General features: G+C 39.7%; 2 protein-coding genes across 17 annotated transcripts in view; one reads left to right on the forward strand and one right to left on the reverse strand.

The window, feature by feature from the left end:
• Nucleotides 1-68: 68 nt before the first annotated feature.
• Nucleotides 69-1,529, forward strand: LOC123758090 (uncharacterized). Its single transcript, XM_045742276.2, has one exon. It carries the CDS (start codon nt 69-71, stop codon nt 1,527-1,529), a length of 1,461 nt encoding a protein of 486 aa, XP_045598232.2.
• A 1,405-nt stretch (nt 1,530-2,934) lies between these two features.
• The window catches only part of LOC123757913 (phosphatidylinositol transfer protein beta isoform), a 44,658-nt gene continuing 28,958 nt past the window's right edge, over nt 2,935-18,634 (reverse strand). For all 16 annotated transcript variants that reach the window (XM_069338709.1, XM_045741855.2, XM_045741858.2 and 13 more), the window contains 3 exons: nt 16,618-16,739; nt 7,351-7,441; nt 2,935-6,320 (listed from right to left, as the gene is read on the reverse strand). In XM_069338709.1, the coding sequence (XP_069194810.1) occupies nt 6,279-6,320; nt 7,351-7,441; nt 16,618-16,739 (255 nt within the window). In that variant the 3' untranslated portion in view covers nt 2,935-6,278. The remainder of the gene's footprint in view (nt 6,321-7,350; nt 7,442-16,617; nt 16,740-18,634) is intronic.

Consider the following 18,634-nt stretch of genomic DNA (forward strand, 5'->3'; position numbering starts at 1 on the left):
CGCCCTCACTCATTCCTTTCCGGCCCCATGCCTCTCACACCCGCCCTCACTCATTCCTTTCCGGCCCCATGCCTCTCACACCCGCCCTCACTCATTCCTACCCGGCCCCATGCCTCTCACACCCGCCCTCACTCATTCCTACCCGGCCCATGCCTCTCACACCCGCCCTCACTCATTCCTACCCGGCCCCATGCCTCTCACACCCGCCCTCACTCATTCCTTTCTGGCCCCATGCCTCTCACACCCGCCCTCATTCATTCCTACCCGGCCCATGCCTCTCACACCTGCCCTCACTCATTCCTTTCCGGCCCCATGCCTCTCACACCCGCCCCATGCCTCTCACACCTGCCCTCACTCATTCCTTTCCGGCCCCATGCCTCTCACACCCGCCCTCACTCATTCCTACCCGGCCCATGCCTCTCACACCCGCCCTCACTCATTCCTACCCGGCCCATGCCTCTCACACCCGCCCTCATTCATTCCTACCCGGCCCCATGCCTCTCACACCCGCCCTCACTCATTCCTACCCGGCCCATGCCTCTCACACCTGCCCTCATTCATTCCTACCCGGCCCCATGCCTCTCACACCCGCCCTCACTCATTCCTTTCTGGCCCCATGCCTCTCACACCCGCCCTCACTCATTCCTACCCGGCCCCATGCCTCTCACACCTGCCCTCACTCATTCCTTTCCGGCCCCGTGCCTCTCACACCCGCCTCACTCATTCCTACCCGGCCCATGCCTCTCACACCCGCCCTCACAATCATTCCTACCCGGCCCATGCCTCTCACACCCGCCCTCACTCATTCCTTTCTGGCCCCATGCCTCTCACACCCGCCCTCACTCATTCCTACCCGGCCCCATGCCTCTAACTCATTCCTTTCCGGCCCCATGCCTCTCACACCCGCCCTCACTCATTTCTACCCGGCCCATACCTCTCACACCCGCCCGCATTCATTCCTACCCGGCCCCATGCCTCTCACACCCGCCCTCACTCATTCCTTTCTGGCCCCATACCTCTCACACCCGCCCTCACTCATTCCTACCCGGCCCCATGCCTCTCACACCTGCCCTCACTCATTCCTTTCCGGCCCCGTGCCTCTCACACCCGCCCTCACGATCATTCCTACCCGGCCCATGCCTCTCACACCCGCCCTCACTCATTCCTTTCTGGCCCCATGCCTCTCACACCTGCCCTCACTCATTCCTTTCCGGCCCCGTGCCTCTCACACACGCCCTCACTCATTCCTACCCGGCCCATGCCTCTCACACCCGCCCTCACTCATTCCTACCTGGCCATGCAATATGCCTCTCACACCCGCCCTCACTCATTCCTACCGGCCATGCAATATGCCTCTCACACCCGCCCTCACTCATTCCTACCTGGCCCATATGCCCCCCACACCCGCCCTCACTCGTTCCTACCCGGCCCATGCCTCTCACACCCGCCCTCACTCATTCCTGCCCGGCCCCATGCCTCTCACACATGGCCTCACTCATTCCTCACATCCTGTGAGATGGGAATATTAAGAGGAACTTATAGCTAGTTTTTTTATCTACACTGTGTAATCTTTTATATAGAATAGGGTAGAAGCGTATTGCTGTGTATACCTAAGCTTGTTATAAAAAAAGTAAAAACATCAATGGTATGAATCGAAGTATAATCAATAATAATCGAAGCGTTTGTAACAAGACACCTGGTGTGGTTCTTAAGCTATATCTTGCTCTGGTTAGGCCCCATTTAAATTATGCAGTTCAGTTTTGGTGGCCGTATTATAGAATGGATATAAATTCACTTGAACGTGTCCAACGTAGGATGACTAAGTTAATTCCCCAAATTAGAAATCTTTCATATGAAGAAAGATTAACAAAGCTTAAGTTGCATTCACTGGAAAGGCAAAGAGTTAGGGGTGACATGATAGAGGTTTACAAGTGGATGAATGGACATAACAGGGGGGATATTGATAGGGTATTAAAAATATCAACACAAGACAGAACACGAAACAATGGGTATAAATTGGATAAGTTTAGATTTAGGACAGACTTGGGTAAATACTGGTTCAGTAACAGGGTTATTGATTTGTGGAACCAATTGCCGCGTAACGTGGTGGATGTGGGGTCCCTCGATTGTTTCAAGCGCGGGTTGGACAAGTAATATGAGTGGGATTGGGTGGTTATAGATAGGAGCTGCCTCGTATGGGCCAATAGGCCTTCTGCAGTTACCTTTGTTCTTATGTTCATCTTAAATCATCTCAAGGTAAGTAGGACAATGCAGTTCTAACAGCAAAGTTAGATTTCTGTTTCAAATAACTAATCAGGTAGGAGCTGTATGCAATCTAGTCAGGTATGTTGGAACTTGAGTGATATTGATTCATTAGCGAATTCTGTAGTGCTTTATAGCACTACTGTTTGCATTTTTACATTGATATTATAAGCACTTTAAAGGATGAAGTGTTCTCAAACAAATGGTAACCAAGAAAAAACCCTCAAAGTGCAAATAATAAAATTCACTACTGTAAACAAATCCACAAGGGCCGTGACGAGGATTCACTACTGTACTTTAAAGGATAAATATTAAGGACAGAATGAAGAGTCTCAGTATGCATGAACAAGTTCCTAAATTTATAGTATCCACAGATAAATGTCTAAAAGTTTAGGCTATAGGGCAAGCACTAGAACCGAGGTCATTCAGCAGTCTAATACATGAAAGGGGATAATGCAAGTTTATGTCAAATCCATACATTTTTAATATGATCCTATTTAACATCGTTCAATGACTTGTCACACCACATCTTTTATTCAATTTCCTTCATTGGGTTTCCACTCATTTGCTATAATTTCCCCATTATGGCTAGTTTTTTTTTTTATATTTGTCTAGTGTCCTTCCTCCTAATATGTACTATTTTTCTAATTCAATGGAAGCAAAACAACAGAAGCTCTGAACAAATTATATTTTGACTATAGATCATCAGGTTTCATCCCTAATTCACTAGGAGTTTTGATAGCTATGTTTTACACTCACAAACATTTTATACATTGTCAGATCAGTTAAGGTTTAGAGGTAATGTCAGGAACAAAGAAATAAATAGCCATGAAAAATTTATAGGATAAAAGAATGAAACATTGGACATAATTATAAAAAAGCCCAATACTACCAGTAAAAATAAGAAATATGATGTACATTACTTCCCTGAAGGGCTGCTAGGTACACCTTGAATAAGAATTATTGTCAACCGAGATATTTTCAATTTAAGAAATATAAAATACAATATTAGTAACAATCACGAAGCTCATTGAGTTTAAATTGCAGAAATTAAAATTTTTTTATGAAAATCACATTTGAATACCTCTGCCACCAACAAATTTTAAATTGAAAATGGAATTGGGTAGAGCAAGGATCAGGGTCCAGCCACAGTGCTCAAAGATTAATGTTGGAAAATATATTTTGAAGAGATTAATGTTCCTTAATATTTAACCGTGTACTTATTGAACAAACTTTACCCTTAGCTGTTTAACAACCTGTCAATCTTCACACAAAAGCTGCCACTTTTATTAATCACTAATACGTATTGGTTATATATAAACAAAAATTATTAGAATGATTCTACTGAGGGAACATGGGGAGGAAATGAGAATGAGGGCACTAGGAAAGTAGAGAGAAAAAGACAAGCATGAGATATTAAGTTAGTAACAGTGGGGCATCATGGCACAGTTCTCAAAAGCTTCATTAAATTTGGAATTTAAATAAAACGAGAGAGAATTGGCAGCATCTTGCTGGAATATGATTTGGATTATTTATCAAGTTACCAAATTATCTTACTATGTCTTGCCCAGGAGGGTGCCACTTGCTCCACATGAAGCAACATTGCTTCAACACTTTGAGCCAGTTTTGCCAGTGTAGAATATAACAGCATGGAATGATTTCACTTGCTAGAGAAACAAGGAAGATGAGCGCATTATCAATAAGACATTCAGTAGTTTAATTATTTCTTCAGCAGTGTTATATTACAATATTTTCCATAATCTACTAAGCATGACTTATGGAGATACTAAAAAATTCATGACAGTTTAAAGTCTTTTCAAATCTGCATTACAACATATGGACCAGCAACATAACTGAAATGCAGAATCCATAAAAGGTAAATAAATATCAAATTCTCTACAAAAATAGGAGACAATTTTACTACAAACAGCATAAGTGACTTCCCTCCCCAGCTATAGTTAAACCATTTTTAACCAATTGTAACATACAATACCAAATGGCTCAAAATATCTTTCTGACAAGACATTAAGAACTTTGCATATAATAATAATTCTGAATTGATAATACAATTTCAGTATATTGCTAACAATCAGCATTTGTTCTTTCATATATATATTTCACTTTAACAATACATACTTGTGTTCATTTATCATATTTAAATATCCATCTATTAAAACCTGCTTTTGCAGCCATTGCTAAAAACTATGGAGAAAACTGCATTAATATTAAACTTTGAAGCAGTTAAATTTATATCAACAAACTCAAAATCAATATACTTTTGAATTTTTATTTAATTTCACAATTTCTGCCAGACCAAACAATTGAGGAAAGCAAACACTTCAAGCTCAACTATTTTCCATGCATTCCTTGGAACTGTATCTTGTTTAGTTTAACAATGACATCTAACATGACATTTTCTGCAAACACAACAGTACAAGTAAAAGGCTGACTTCACTTGCAAGTTTGTTATCCTACATTTGACATTCTAAGGAATGTCAAAGCAATTTACAAACAATGTGCAAGAGTTCTGCACATCTTTTGACAATTGGCCAAGTGATGCCTCTCAAAAAATGTCATATCAGATCAATCTTCACTTATTAATCATACTCTATTCCCAACTAGCTAATTGAAAGCAGAATGAGATTGGTAGATTATTTATGAATGTCTTATATCAAGAAGAGGCTGGTTGATAATCGAGGGTCTTACTGCACTGTCATTTTTTTAAATTTTCAGCAATTTGCTAAGACATGGCACATCTCTACAAAATGTTATCTTTAAAAACAAAGAATACTAGGTTAACTACTCAACTTCTACTGTGGTGATCAAGGATCTAATGACTGACTTTCTATAAACTTGTGCCTCCCTTCAATATTCAGTACAACAATCAGCAACGTAGAGAATCCTGAAGGTCTGCACACCAGAACATGACTGTCTTGCTTAATACCATATGACTGACCTATCACATAAAGCATTAGTTACACAAACATCATACCTGATAATAGGGAGGACAATTGACAATGGCATCAGAATCATCGCCATAAATTCCGAAACCAATACTTCAATAAGAACATTCTAGTTTCTCCATCTCATTTTAGTTTCAACAAATTACATCTACTCAGGAACATTACAAATGAACAATACACAGCAACATTTTAATCTTACTTTTCACCATGCTGTTTAATGTATGAAAAAAAAAATGCCATTCACACTTGTAATGCTCTATTAGATTTAAAATACATATTTAAATTAGCACTTCAATACTTGTAAACACCAGAATAATTAGGTATCCATTTTGTTTAGTGTGTTGGTACAACTGCAAGATATTGTATACATTTTTAGGATATTAAAACATTACAGTGCTTATTTGACTTACTACTAAAATACTAAATTCACACATTTGTACAAGAAACTTTTGTCTTCTCTGCTTGGTACTCATATACTATAAAACTAGAGGAATCAAACCTCTATTTGACTGCGTCAAAAAATATTGTTAACGAGTCCCTTGTCAATTATCAGTGATGAGCTACGAGAGTATTTTAACAGACTTGTGAGATGCTACATGATCAAGTATCTAAGCATGCAAGAGAGGCCACTTGCTATACTCTTCTAATTCTACAATGATGGTATTTTCATGACCTAGTAAATGTGAACCTAACATGATCAGTATTTATCCTAATGTTCCCTAAAATCTGTTTTGAAGTAAGAGCATTGCCCTAACTGTAAATGTAAGATATTTTCTAATTTTCTCACTAACACTGCAAGCGATTATCTTCATATTGCTATATGAACATTATTGTCCTGCTACTGAATGTACACCCTAAAATCTTTCTAAATATGATTAAAATGTTGTGAATTAGTTATCAAGCCAAAGTCAACTTAAATGTGCCAAATAGGCTTCATTCAAGCAGATGCCAGCTTAGATGCACCAAACTTCACACTGAATTACCAACACTTATTATCAATTGAGGAGCATCAGATGGGCTTGAAGGTTAATATCTTGGTGACATTGTAAGAAATTATTCGCTCCTTGTACCTCGTACTTCACCCACTTTTCTTTGCTGGAAGTACAAAAAGGATTAAAATTAACACCAATTTAATTTAAAATAATTTTTACATATATAAACTTATATTTCCAACTTTAAATGATGGAAGAAATTAATTTAAGCCTTAAGAAGTTATAAAATGTTCACACTCCACTCAATGATTTAAGGATTGCTCAGTGATGGAAAGGTATTGCCTGACCACTTAACTGCATCTGTGTGATACCTTTCTACTCTCCAGTTTATATACATACTACATTATTTTCCTCTCATCATTCCTTGTACATACATCAGTGAAATATTCAGAACATTAATGAGTTGTAGTCAATACAACTAACATGTGTGCAACTCCATCCTCCTATTTATTAACACACCATTTGTGTTGATGCACATTCAAGAAATATTGAACAGTTGTATCTATACATTGGATTGTATACTTTCATTTATGCATCTTTTAATAACTATTTTATATTATAGTGTCTAATGCTAGATAAATATCTGATAACACCCAGTGACAGACTGCACCTTAGTCAATAAGCAGCATCTAACTAATTATATGTTGAGATTTTTTATCTCAACATATAAATAAAAATATTGTACAAAATTGTTGGCTCAACACTAGGATCTGATCTTGAGGTTATCTTGAGATGATTTCGGGGCTTTAGTGTCCCCGCGGCCCGGTCCTTGACCAGGCCTCCACCCCCAGGAAGCAGCCCGTGACAGCTGACTAACACCCAGGTACCTATTTTACTGCTAGGTAACAGGGGCATAGGGTGAAAGAAACTCTGCCCATTGTTTCTCGCCGGCGCCTGTGATCGAACCCAGGACCACAGGATCACAAATCCAGCGTGCTGTCCGCTCGGCCGACCGGCTCCCCAGGATATGGGGTAAAAATAATAATAATAATAATAATAATAATAATTATTATTAATATTTATTTTCATAATAACAATAATAATTTACTATACTTTATTCATGAGGTTTTGATTAAAGTGAACAGATGTTTTTTCAGTATAATACTACATAAAAATCTTACACCAATACATACTTTATCAAGTTCTTGCTTAGTTTTATCTTCTAATCTGCGAATGTCTTCCATGGTCATTCCATGCCATCGGTCCATCCAGCAAAATACTTGCCTGTAGAAAAAACACTTTAGATACACTGTATGAAAAGGAAACCCGAGACAAATAACAGCAGGGGTTAAACATAGTAAAGGTGGTTAAGTAATTTTCATGCATTATTACATATCAGATGTTGATAGGAAGCAAAGGAATAACACACTTTTAACACTTTCGCGCTATCTGGACACGCCGGCACGTCCGGTTTCGTCTAACGTAAACGCATAGTGGACATAAAGTTATGTCTTCTTTTAAAATATTTGTATAAAATTCAGTTTTAATCCGATTTCATTGGGGTTTGTTTCAAACGACGCGCCATGAAGTTCCCTTTCTCACCACTAGGCCGCCTGGCGCGTCGGCCTACCCGGTCACGTGACGGGGCCCATTGTTTTCGTGTCACGTGTCGTGAGTCGATCACGCTCCCCTCGCGCGCCAAACTCGAGCATTTTTACCTGTTTCCGTGTGGATTATACCCAATTACTTCATCAAAAATGGATCAAGGTCAAGGCCCAAGCACTTCTACGCCCAAGGAAGCCTCCAGGTCATCGAGAGTGGACAAAATAACCCAAATTTTTAAGAAGTGAAGCGGAGTGAAGCTCACACCAACGAAAATTCCAGGCTTTGTGGAGGATTTATCAGAAGCTGAAGGTGATGTAGAGGTATTGGAGGAAGATTTTGGAACCCACAACGATTATAGTGTACCTAGAGCTAGAGGGAATGATACGGCAACGAGTGATGAGGAGACTGAGGCCCTCACCGAGGAAGAGGAGGCACCGCGATCCCCTCCTCCTCCTCCTCCATCTCGGCGCACACGTGGTGCATCTAGGCTACCTAGAAAAGTAGCTACCAGGCATGTTACTCGTCGTAGGAAGACACGACAAATTGCGCCAAGTGATTCTGAAAGTATAAGTGATGAGGAAAGTGATGAGGATTCATTCGAGCCTGCTGAAAGGCGTACACGTACAGTACGTACTCGGCAGGCTGGGGCTGGTGAGGGCTGGAGTCGTAGCAATACTTCTCCAGTTGTTGATGATTTTACTGGAAATCCTGGACTGAAAATTCCCAAGCCTACTAGTGCACTGGCTTATATTCAATTGTTCATCACGCGTGCCCTCCTTGAGTTCTTTACCGTTGAAACAAATTTGTACGCCTCGCAGTTATTCCGGATGGCCAATGAAAATGTATCAGATATTTGGACCCCAGTGAAGGTGAGTGAAATGGCGCGATTCCTAGGACTGTTCATATTGATGGGCATAATTAGGCTCCCAACTATGAGGATGTATTGGCAAACAGCAAAGCCATGGCATGCTCGTTTCTTCAGCTTGTTCATGCCGTCCAGACGATTCCAGCATATAAACCAGTTTTTCCACACATTCAATACCAATGCAGTGCCCGTGAACAATCGTGATAAGTTGATAAAAGTGAGACCAGTGATGGATTACTTGAAAGAGAGGTTTGCTCAAGTTTACATCCCCAAGAAAGAGTTGTGTTTGGATGAGGGTACAATGGCATGGCGAGGCCAACTATCCTTCAAAGTGTACAATCCAAACAAACCAGTCAAGTATGGTGTGAAACTTTATATGCTTGCTGAATCTGTCTCTGGGTACATATATGACTTTGACGTATACTCAGGTATTGGTAAGACGATAGTGGATACAGTAACGGGGTTGATGCAGCCTTTAGTGAACCAGGGTTACCATTTGTACATGGATAATTACTACAACTCGGTTACCCTGACAGAAACATTGAGAGAACATGGGGTGTACACATGTGGCACAATTAGAATGCTATGTGGCGCCCCAAAGGTATTGCAAGCTCTAGCCAAGGGTAAACTTCCACTGGATACCACAGTATACCGCCGCAAAGATAATACCTTCATTCTCCTGTGGAAAGACAAGCGAGTGGTTTCAATCATTACCAACATCCACAATGCAGACACTCAGCGAGTTCAGCGAAGGAAGCGAATTCGCAACCGAGACGGAACAAGTGGAATACAACAGGTAACAGTGAACAAACCGACTGCAATTTGCGAGTACAATAAGTTCATGAAAGGTGTGGACCACTTCGATCAAATGGTTAAATATTACCATTTTACCAGGAAAGCTCACAAGTGGACCAAAAAGATTACCTTTTATTTCCTGCAAACGGCATTGCATAATGCCTATGTTTTGTACAAATACAACACAACTGATCGAAAAAAGCTAACATTGCTACAGTTCCACGAAGTGGCAATCTGGGCCCTATTGCACTGGGACACAGAGGAGTGGCCTAAAACAACATCATCATCTCAACACTTGCGGCACGCTCCAGACATAAATGATGACACAGCTCCTGCCAATGCTGACGCCATGCCAACTCCCGGACCATCTGGTGTGAGGCGGCCTTTGTTCACTACACCACCTCAAGATGAAGCAGACAACGAATCTGAACCCGACATGTCTGCCACACTGCCAGTTGACGACACTGTTTTGTCAGATGAATCTGACTCTCCTGCAACTCCTGTTACACCTCCAGCGAGAGGACCTGGCCGCCCTATTGTTGATTCAGAAAATCGCATGAACTACAAACTGAAACATGAAATTTACAGACTGCCCAAACGTCTCAAGTGTCATGCATGCGCACGGTCCGGTAAAAGGAAGGACACGAACTATGGATGCAAGACCTGTGGTGTTGCACTCTGTGTTGTTCCCTGCTACACCAATTACCACCGGAAACAGGTGTATTGGGTGGTGAAGAAGTAACCACCCGCAACAGCTTCACTCCACCTACAAACCATCTGTTGAGCAACTTCAGGAATGAAGAACCTGAAGAAGGTGGAGTGAAGAACAAATGCTCAACTTACTGTTCCACAACCAGCCTTCCCTTGGTAAGTACACCTATTTGGTCCAAGTTTATGTAGTATAATTTAGCTCATAGAACATTCTATTGCAAAAACATTGCCACAAAAATGAATGACATACATACAATAATAATATCAGAACAGTGAAATAAGTATAAACTTTCAAAGCAACGTTTCGCGCATGTGTCGTCCGGTCACCGTTACCGGGTAACAGTGCGCCCACTTCCCACACTCTTGCGGGTGGGCCGGGACCATTATTCTACGATTATATTCATATCACCGTGTTGGGAATTTTATTGGGAGTCCATTGATACCAAAATTAAGGCTGTAGGACAATTGTGGAGGTGATAATAATCCCAAGAGTAAAAACATTTTGTTGCTGTTGAGCGCTCACGGCGACTCATCTTCGTAGTTATTTATTTCATGCTGGTATCTCTATAGATTTCGTGACTTTTTTTTACTCATGTTCTTCTAGAGAATTTTATTGCGAACACGTTGGTACCAAAATGAAATACGTAGCATGAAAACTAAGGTCAGAAAAGTAAAAAGAGTAGACACATTTTTGTTTTTACACTTAAGCGATAAAAACGCCGTGCGCACATACGGTTGGCTGAGTGACCTTCGCCGAGAGCGCGAAAGTGTTAAGAACACATGAAACTGAGAAGTATACTATATGGTTACATGATCTGAGGACACCCCAGAATTGAATCTATCTGAAATGAAATACCTTGAGAAATGAACATACTGGTGTAGTGAGTACAATGAATGCATGTGGGTGAGTGAGTTATGACATTAAGAGTAAAGATCTCAACCCCCTTCCTTCCTTTGACAGTTTGCTTTTATAAAGCAATTTTACTTGCACAGGCCATGCCATTTGCATGCAAATCCAAGTGTATTTGTTGCACAGCATATTACACACTCCAAGCTGTCTCATGTATTTCTTGTCAAGAAGAGAACTACAAAAATATTTCTCAATGATACAAGATAGATCTTGAATACAGTTAGTTTATTTTACAAAGGATTGAGACGAGCAAGGCCCCTATTTGTTGAAACTCGTCCTGCCTTGAACCAAAGCTCCACCATACTTGGAGGACTGGTTTACAGTGTGTAATTCATTTAGTGCAATGACAGGCACTTACTGCTAAGTGAGTGAAAAGGGTGGCAAGACCCGTTCCACCCAGTTGACATCCTCTTCTGAAACACTCACAAATGAGTAACCATTTCATCCCTGGCCAGGAGTGTGCAACTTTAAGTGCTGTGAGAACCCCTAAATACCTCATTTCATGCTGCAAATGCTCCTGTCTTACATGCCACCATTGTAGAATAATTATGGCCAAATAGCTCTATGCAGGATTTATTGGTAAATTCAAAGTGACATACCATTATTGACATACTAATAATTAGATATTATAGTGAACTATCATGTAGAAATAATCAGCAAATTGAAAGAAAATAATGAGCACTTGAGTAGCAATGTTTTAGGTCTTGAAGGGTTAGTGAAAGACTTATGCAAGGACAAGAATCAATTGGAAACAAATTGCAAAACCATGGAAGAGGAAAATAAACTTTTAAAAATAGCCTTGGAAGAAGTTAAAGTAACTTTAAACATAAATGACTACAATAGGTTAGGTAAGGAAATTCAACAGGAAAAACAGCTTTTGTCAGTACAGATGGAGGAAGTTACACAAGGAATAGAACAGTGCAAGAAAGATATGCAACTCACCTATGCAGAAGTGGCCAAGGAGAAGGGAAAAATAGAAGCAGCATTAAAGGAAGCCAAACACTGCAGCAACCAGGATACAACAAACATTAGGCTGGAAGCGAGAAAGGAATTGGCATCTAACCCGAAGTTGGTGCAAAACACAGTTGATCGAAGTAAGTCCCTGATAATTTTTGGTTGCAAAGAAAAGGAAATAATATCTAGGTCAGAAAGAACTTAGAAGAGGCGAAAGTAGTAGATAAAATTGTTGGCCTCGTGGAAGGTCTTACTACCATAGAGAATATCTGCAACTACAGGAGGATTGGAAAGTCGTAAAAGGGAAAGATTGACCTTTGAGGATCACCCTAAATGGCGCCAAACAGATGGAAGAAGTACTAAGGAATGCTAGAAAATTACAGTGATGAGGATGGGAAAGTATGGTCGTTATGACGAGATCTTTCAGAAGACAGAAGCTAAAACTGAACCTCGTCGAGGCAAAATGTTTAAATGAGAACAGGAATGAAAAAGAAATCAATTCTTTTTTCTACAAAGTGATAGGGATAGGCAGACCAGTAAAATAGTACAAAAAGGCAAACCAACAAAATCACTAGAGAAAGGGGTAATGAAGAATAAGGAGGGAAAACATGTTCCTGAAAATTGCATACACCAACATAGATGGAGTGAGATCAAGGATACTGGAGTTAAGTGATGTAATACAGCTGCAGACACCAGACATTGTTGAACTCACGGAGACAAATCTTGAAGATGATATTTTAAATGAGGTCATATTCCCAAGGGGCTATACAGTTTGGAGACGGGACAGAAAAATTAGGAAAGGTGGTGGCGTTGCTGTGCTGGTGAAAGAACACCTAAAGGTAAATGAAATAATGACTGCCAATCCACGAGAAGTTGACATAATAGCACTAGAGATCTGCAAGCAGGATGATGAACTAACGATCATAAATGCATATAGTCCACCGTCATGCAACACGTGGTCAAAGGAGGAGCTGGATAATAAACCAGGTCTTATAACAATAATGAGAGAGATTATAGCGAGAGCCGATAAAGATAGATCACGACTGTTGGTAGTCGGCGACTTAAACTTGAAATCCAGAGATTTCATATGAAGCTAGAACAGAGGATTTTTGGACTTGGAGATTTGTAAACCTCATCCTGGAAACATTCATGTTTCAACATGTTAAACTATGAGGATGAGGGAAGGGGATGTTCCCTCCATGCTTGATACCTGTTTGATGGGGTTCTGGGAGTTCTTCTACTCCCCAAGTCCGGCCCGAGGCCAGACTTGACTTGTGAGAGTTTGGTCTGGATATGCTGGATTTGATATTTACCAGGAAAGAGGAAGAGATATTTGACATTCAGTACCTCCCTCCTTTGGGTAAAAGTATCTATGTCTTTTTGGGAATAAAGTATGCAATGCATTATAATCTGGAAGAAAATGAGGTTGAAGCAGTTGAAAAGCCTGATTTCAGGAGAGGTCATTATGGGGAACTCAAGACATTTCTTTAAGGAATTTGACTGGAAAGACTTGCTGTTTGGACATGAAGTAAATGAGATGTATGTCAAGTTTTGTGATATATATGATAAAGGCACAAAACAATTTATACCAAAGTAGAGATGCAGAACTATGAAACAGGATTGGTTCAACAGAAATTGTGAGAGAGCCAGAGACCAAAAGACATAAAAATGGTATCAATATAGGAAGAGGCCAAACCCCCAAACATACCAGCAATACAAAGATGCGAGAAACAACTACACGGCAGTGAGGAGATAGGAAGAAAATTTTTGAAAAAGGGATTGCAGTAAAACAGAACCAGGTCTATTCTATAAATTCATAAACAAATTGCAGGTAATGGATAATATTCAGAGGTTGAAAATGGGAAATAGATTCACGGAAAATGAAAAGGAAATGTGTCAAACAAACGAAAAGTTCCAAAGTTTGTTTGTACATGAAATCTTCAGGGAACCAGACAATAAAAATCCCAGAGAACAACATCGAGCACACAGAGGTGTCTAGAAATGAAGTGGAAAAAATGCTCAAGGAGCTAAGTAAGAACAAAGCAGTTGGTCCAGATGGAGTTTCACCATGGGTTCTGAGAGAATGTGAACCTGAGCTCAGCATTCCACTTCGACCCGATTTTTTCAGGCATCCCTGTGTACAGGGGTTATAGCTGATGTGTGGAAAAAGGCCAACATAGTTCCAATCTATAAAAGTGGTAGCAGGGAAGACTCCCTCAATTATAGACCCGATTCTTTGACAAGTGTAATAGTCAAAATAACAGAAAAAATAATTAAAACTAAATGGGTAGAACACCTGGTGGAAAAACAATATAATATCAGACAGACAGTATGGTTTTCGATCAGGAGGATCCTGTGTAACGAATTTACTCAGTTTCTATGATGGAGCCACAGACATTTTACAGGAAAGAGATGGTTGGGTTGACTGCATCTATCTGGACCTAAAAAAAAGACTTGACAGAGTTCCACATAAAAGGTTGTTCTGGAAACTGGAACATATTGGAGGAGTGACAGGTAAGCGTCTAACATGGATGAAAAATTTCCTAACTTATAGAAAAATGAGGCCCGTAATCATAGTCAATGTATCGGATTGGAGGAATGTCACTAGTGGAGTACCACAGGGTTCAGTTCTTGCACTGGTAATGTTCATTGTCTACATAAACGATCTACCAGATGGAATGCAGAATTGTATGAACATGTTTGCTGATGATGCTAAGATAATAGGGAAGATAAGAAACCTAGATGATTGTCATGCCCTTCAAGAAGACCTGGACAAAATAAGTATATGGAGCACCACTTGGCAAATGGAATTTAATGTGAATAAATGCTATGTTATGGAATGTGGAATTGGAGAACATAGATCCCACACAACCTATAAATTATGTGAGAAATCTTTAAAGAATTTTGACAAAGAAAGGGATCTAGGGGTGGTTCTCGATAGAAAACTGTCACCTGAGAACCACATTAAGAACATTGTGCGAGGAGTCTATGCTACACTTTCTAACTTCATAATTGCTTTTAAATACATGGATGGAGAAATACTAAAGAAATTGTTCACGACATTTGTTAGACCAAAGCTGGAATATGCAGCGGTTGTATTGTGCCCATATCTTAAGAAGCACATCAACAAACTGGAAAAGGTTAAAGACATGTCACTAAGTGGCTCCCAGAACTCAAGGACAAGAGCTACGAGGAGAGTTTAGAGTCATTAAATATGCAAAAGCTAGAAGATAGAAGAAAAAGAGGCAATATGATCACTACATACAAAACAGTAACAGGAATTGATAAAATTGATAGGGAAGAGTTCCTGAGACCCAGAAGTTCAAGAACAAGAGGTCATAGATTTACACTAACAAAACAAAGCTGCCGGAGAAATATAAGAAAATTCACTTTAGTAAACAGAGTGGTAGACTGTTGGAACAAGTTAGGTGAGGTGGTGGTGGAGGCCAAAAACGTCAGTAATTTCAAAGTGTTGTATGACAGAGTGCTGGGAAGACGGGACACCACGAGCTTAGCTCTCATCCTGTAACTACACTTAGGTAATTACCATGTTCCATGACCTAACCATTTTCAACGCACTTTTACTTTAGCCTACTGCTCTCTTTATATCTTGAAGAACGTTACCAGTAGAAAGCAAACAGTACAATCTGCCAGTCTGTTCAAACAATCCTGACACCAAGTGTTAATTCCATCTACTATAGCATGTGCCCCATCAGTGGACATGTTTCCCAGTAAAAGTTATAGAACAAGTTTTTGTAGCAAAGAACTTAGTCATGCATTGTAATTCAAAATGATACTACTGAATGCAAACTGGAAGTAATGCTGAAGAAAGAAGACATAAGAGAGGGATCGTTAAATGAAGTGCCAAATGAACCCAAGTTGGGAGATCTGTAAGAACAAATTAAAAGCAGTGTTTAAAATACTGCCCTGTGGGATGCCTTCACATTTGTAATAGGAGACAGAAAAAGAAATCCCAAGGTGTACGTTAAATATAGGCAAGGCACCAAATTAGTGGACAAAATTCCATAGGGTATGGCAATGTGGTTTACAAATGAGAAAGGACAGTGTTGATTAACTGTCAAGATTTTTCCTCTTTGGTCATTCACAAGCACTTGAGGTGCATGGGAAGATACTAATAGTTAAGTAGAACAGTATAGAGAATACAGTAAATTCAAAGCAAAGAAGCAAAACAAGTACACTTTGTAACAGCTCCAGTTTTCTAGTCTTACCTAAATGGTTTTCAGAATGAAATGACTAAGTAAAATTTGCAGTTTACAGTGTTAAAGTAGGTAAAGTATGGGGAGGAAAACTAAGAGTAAGAAAATAATTTAATCAGCAGATGATTTTCTAAGGGTGAAAATGAAAAGAAAATACTTTAGACTACAAATTTAAGCTGGTAGAGGAATCTTACTTATAAACAAATTCCACTAAATTATAACAGTTCATCAGTATACAGTAGTATACTGTCTACTGATACAGTAGCCCACAAGCAGTTTTCCCTCTTTGGGGTGTGGTAACATGCAGAATCTCCTTGAACTTTTTATGTGCCAAAACTTAACAATTAAAAAAACACTTCTATACATGGGTGACTAGCAGTTAGAATGTCATAATTTTCCTCACCTATGGAAATTTGTGAAGAGTCTACGTTCAATATCTTGAATGAACTTCTCAACACGTGTTTGTAGACCAAACCATTTGAACTCGCATGTTACAAGCTTGTAGCATGTCATCACAGGATCACACTGAAATCAATACAATAGAGGTAATCCACTTGTATGAATTTATCATAAAGGGAGGAAATAATTAGTGACAAACAAGAGGCCCAAGTCTACTGAATGAATTCTAAACAACAATACACTACAACACTGCACCAATTGGGCCTACATCATTGTGAAACAACTCACAGGTAAAAGAGTGTGTTCTGTACATATTATTCACTAAATTTTAATACAGTATTAATTTGACACCAAACCTAGCCAAAGATTATTACTGTAATTAGATCACTATATATAATTTGTTTAGTATATATAAAACTAGGGAAAGGGTTGGATGTGGAACATTTGCCTGAAAGCAAATAAGTGATACAGTACTGTCAGAGGATTGGAAAATGGCTAAGATTACATCTTTACATACATTACAAGTAAAGGTGTGTATGGCAATGCAAGAACTATAAAAGCCCCAATTTACCTAGTGTAGTGGGTAAAGCGTGTAACAAAATAGTAATTCGAGGAATACTGAAGATAACCGAGAATTAATGATGAACATGGGTTTTGTATTGGAAGGGTTACGTTGATTACATATGTGCATCAAGACAGCCAGAAGAAAAAGTGAACAAGACAGATTACTAAGTGTGTATGTCCTTTGTGGACTTGTAGCAGGCATATAGAAAATGGAGTGGAAGGATTTTCTTGAGTGTTGTGCATATATGAAATTAGGATGTGAAATCATGTGAAGAGCTTTTATTCAGGATGATGCCAGAGTTGTATGATGTTCCCATGTTTGTTCAGTGTACATACAAAAGGAGCCACAAGGGAGGCAATATCAGATATCTCATCATTACCTGTAATATTTGACTAGTTATTGTGATTCTTGAGTTAGTGTTCAGGACTATCGATGACAGAAGATATCGACATCTAGGAAAACTTTGCTACGTGAACATGTATTGTGAGCATACCATGAGAACAATAGTGTGAGGGGGAACCTGGTATATAGCTGAGGGAGAGATTTGACCAAGAGTGGTGCTGTAGTTCCTAGTCTTGAGCAGCAATAACAATTACAACTTTACGCAATACTGAAGGGTCTATTCTAAGATATCTTAGACCTGACAGTTTAACATGTAATGGTACTCTACTATAACAGTACAGCAATTTAAATTGATCAAGAACACTTAATCCTAAACATCTCTCACTAGCTTCAGTAAACTTTGCCTTCACTAACTTCAGTTGTACACGAGATTTGTACACACCCTTCCCCTAATATTAAACATCTGCACACCATAACCCCTGTAATGGCTGAGAGATGCAAGTTAAAAAAAAAAAAAAAATTATATTATATTATTATTATATATATATATATATATATATATATATATATATATATATATATATATATATATATATATATATATTTTTTTTTTTTTTTTTTTTTTTTTTTTATATAGAGTACCACCTCTGGCTGGAAGAAGGGGGACCCATAGCCTCGGAGGAAACCACACATAACGCATTGGAGGGAATGTGGGTCCCCTCCAATACAGTTTCTGTGTGCTTTTCTCCTACCACCCCCTTCCCTTTTTTTTTTTTTCCTTTATTGTGTATTTAAAGGTTACAAAACATACAAGACAAATGCCTAAAGGTTATGGATCTCTTGAAGCTCCTCCGCTTCTGGACAGGAACCGAGGACGCAGCAAGCATTTCCCCTCTGGATCGCCACACTGTGACGCTGAAATAAAAAACTGGAAGCCCTTGGGTCTCTGGTGACGTCAATGAGCTTGGACCCCAATTCCTTGAGAAATCCCAAGGCACTCTTGCCCCAGGGGCCATGCGTCTCAGACGCTATGGGAACAAAGAGGTATTGACCTTCCAGTCGCCTGTACTTGAGTGATTTTGCTGTTTCCCTGTGGTTGGCCGCCCCACCTGCT

The sequence above is a fragment of the Procambarus clarkii genome, chromosome 40, assembly GCF_040958095.1.
Source record: "Procambarus clarkii isolate CNS0578487 chromosome 40, FALCON_Pclarkii_2.0, whole genome shotgun sequence".
NCBI lineage: Eukaryota > Metazoa > Arthropoda > Malacostraca > Decapoda > Cambaridae > Procambarus > Procambarus clarkii.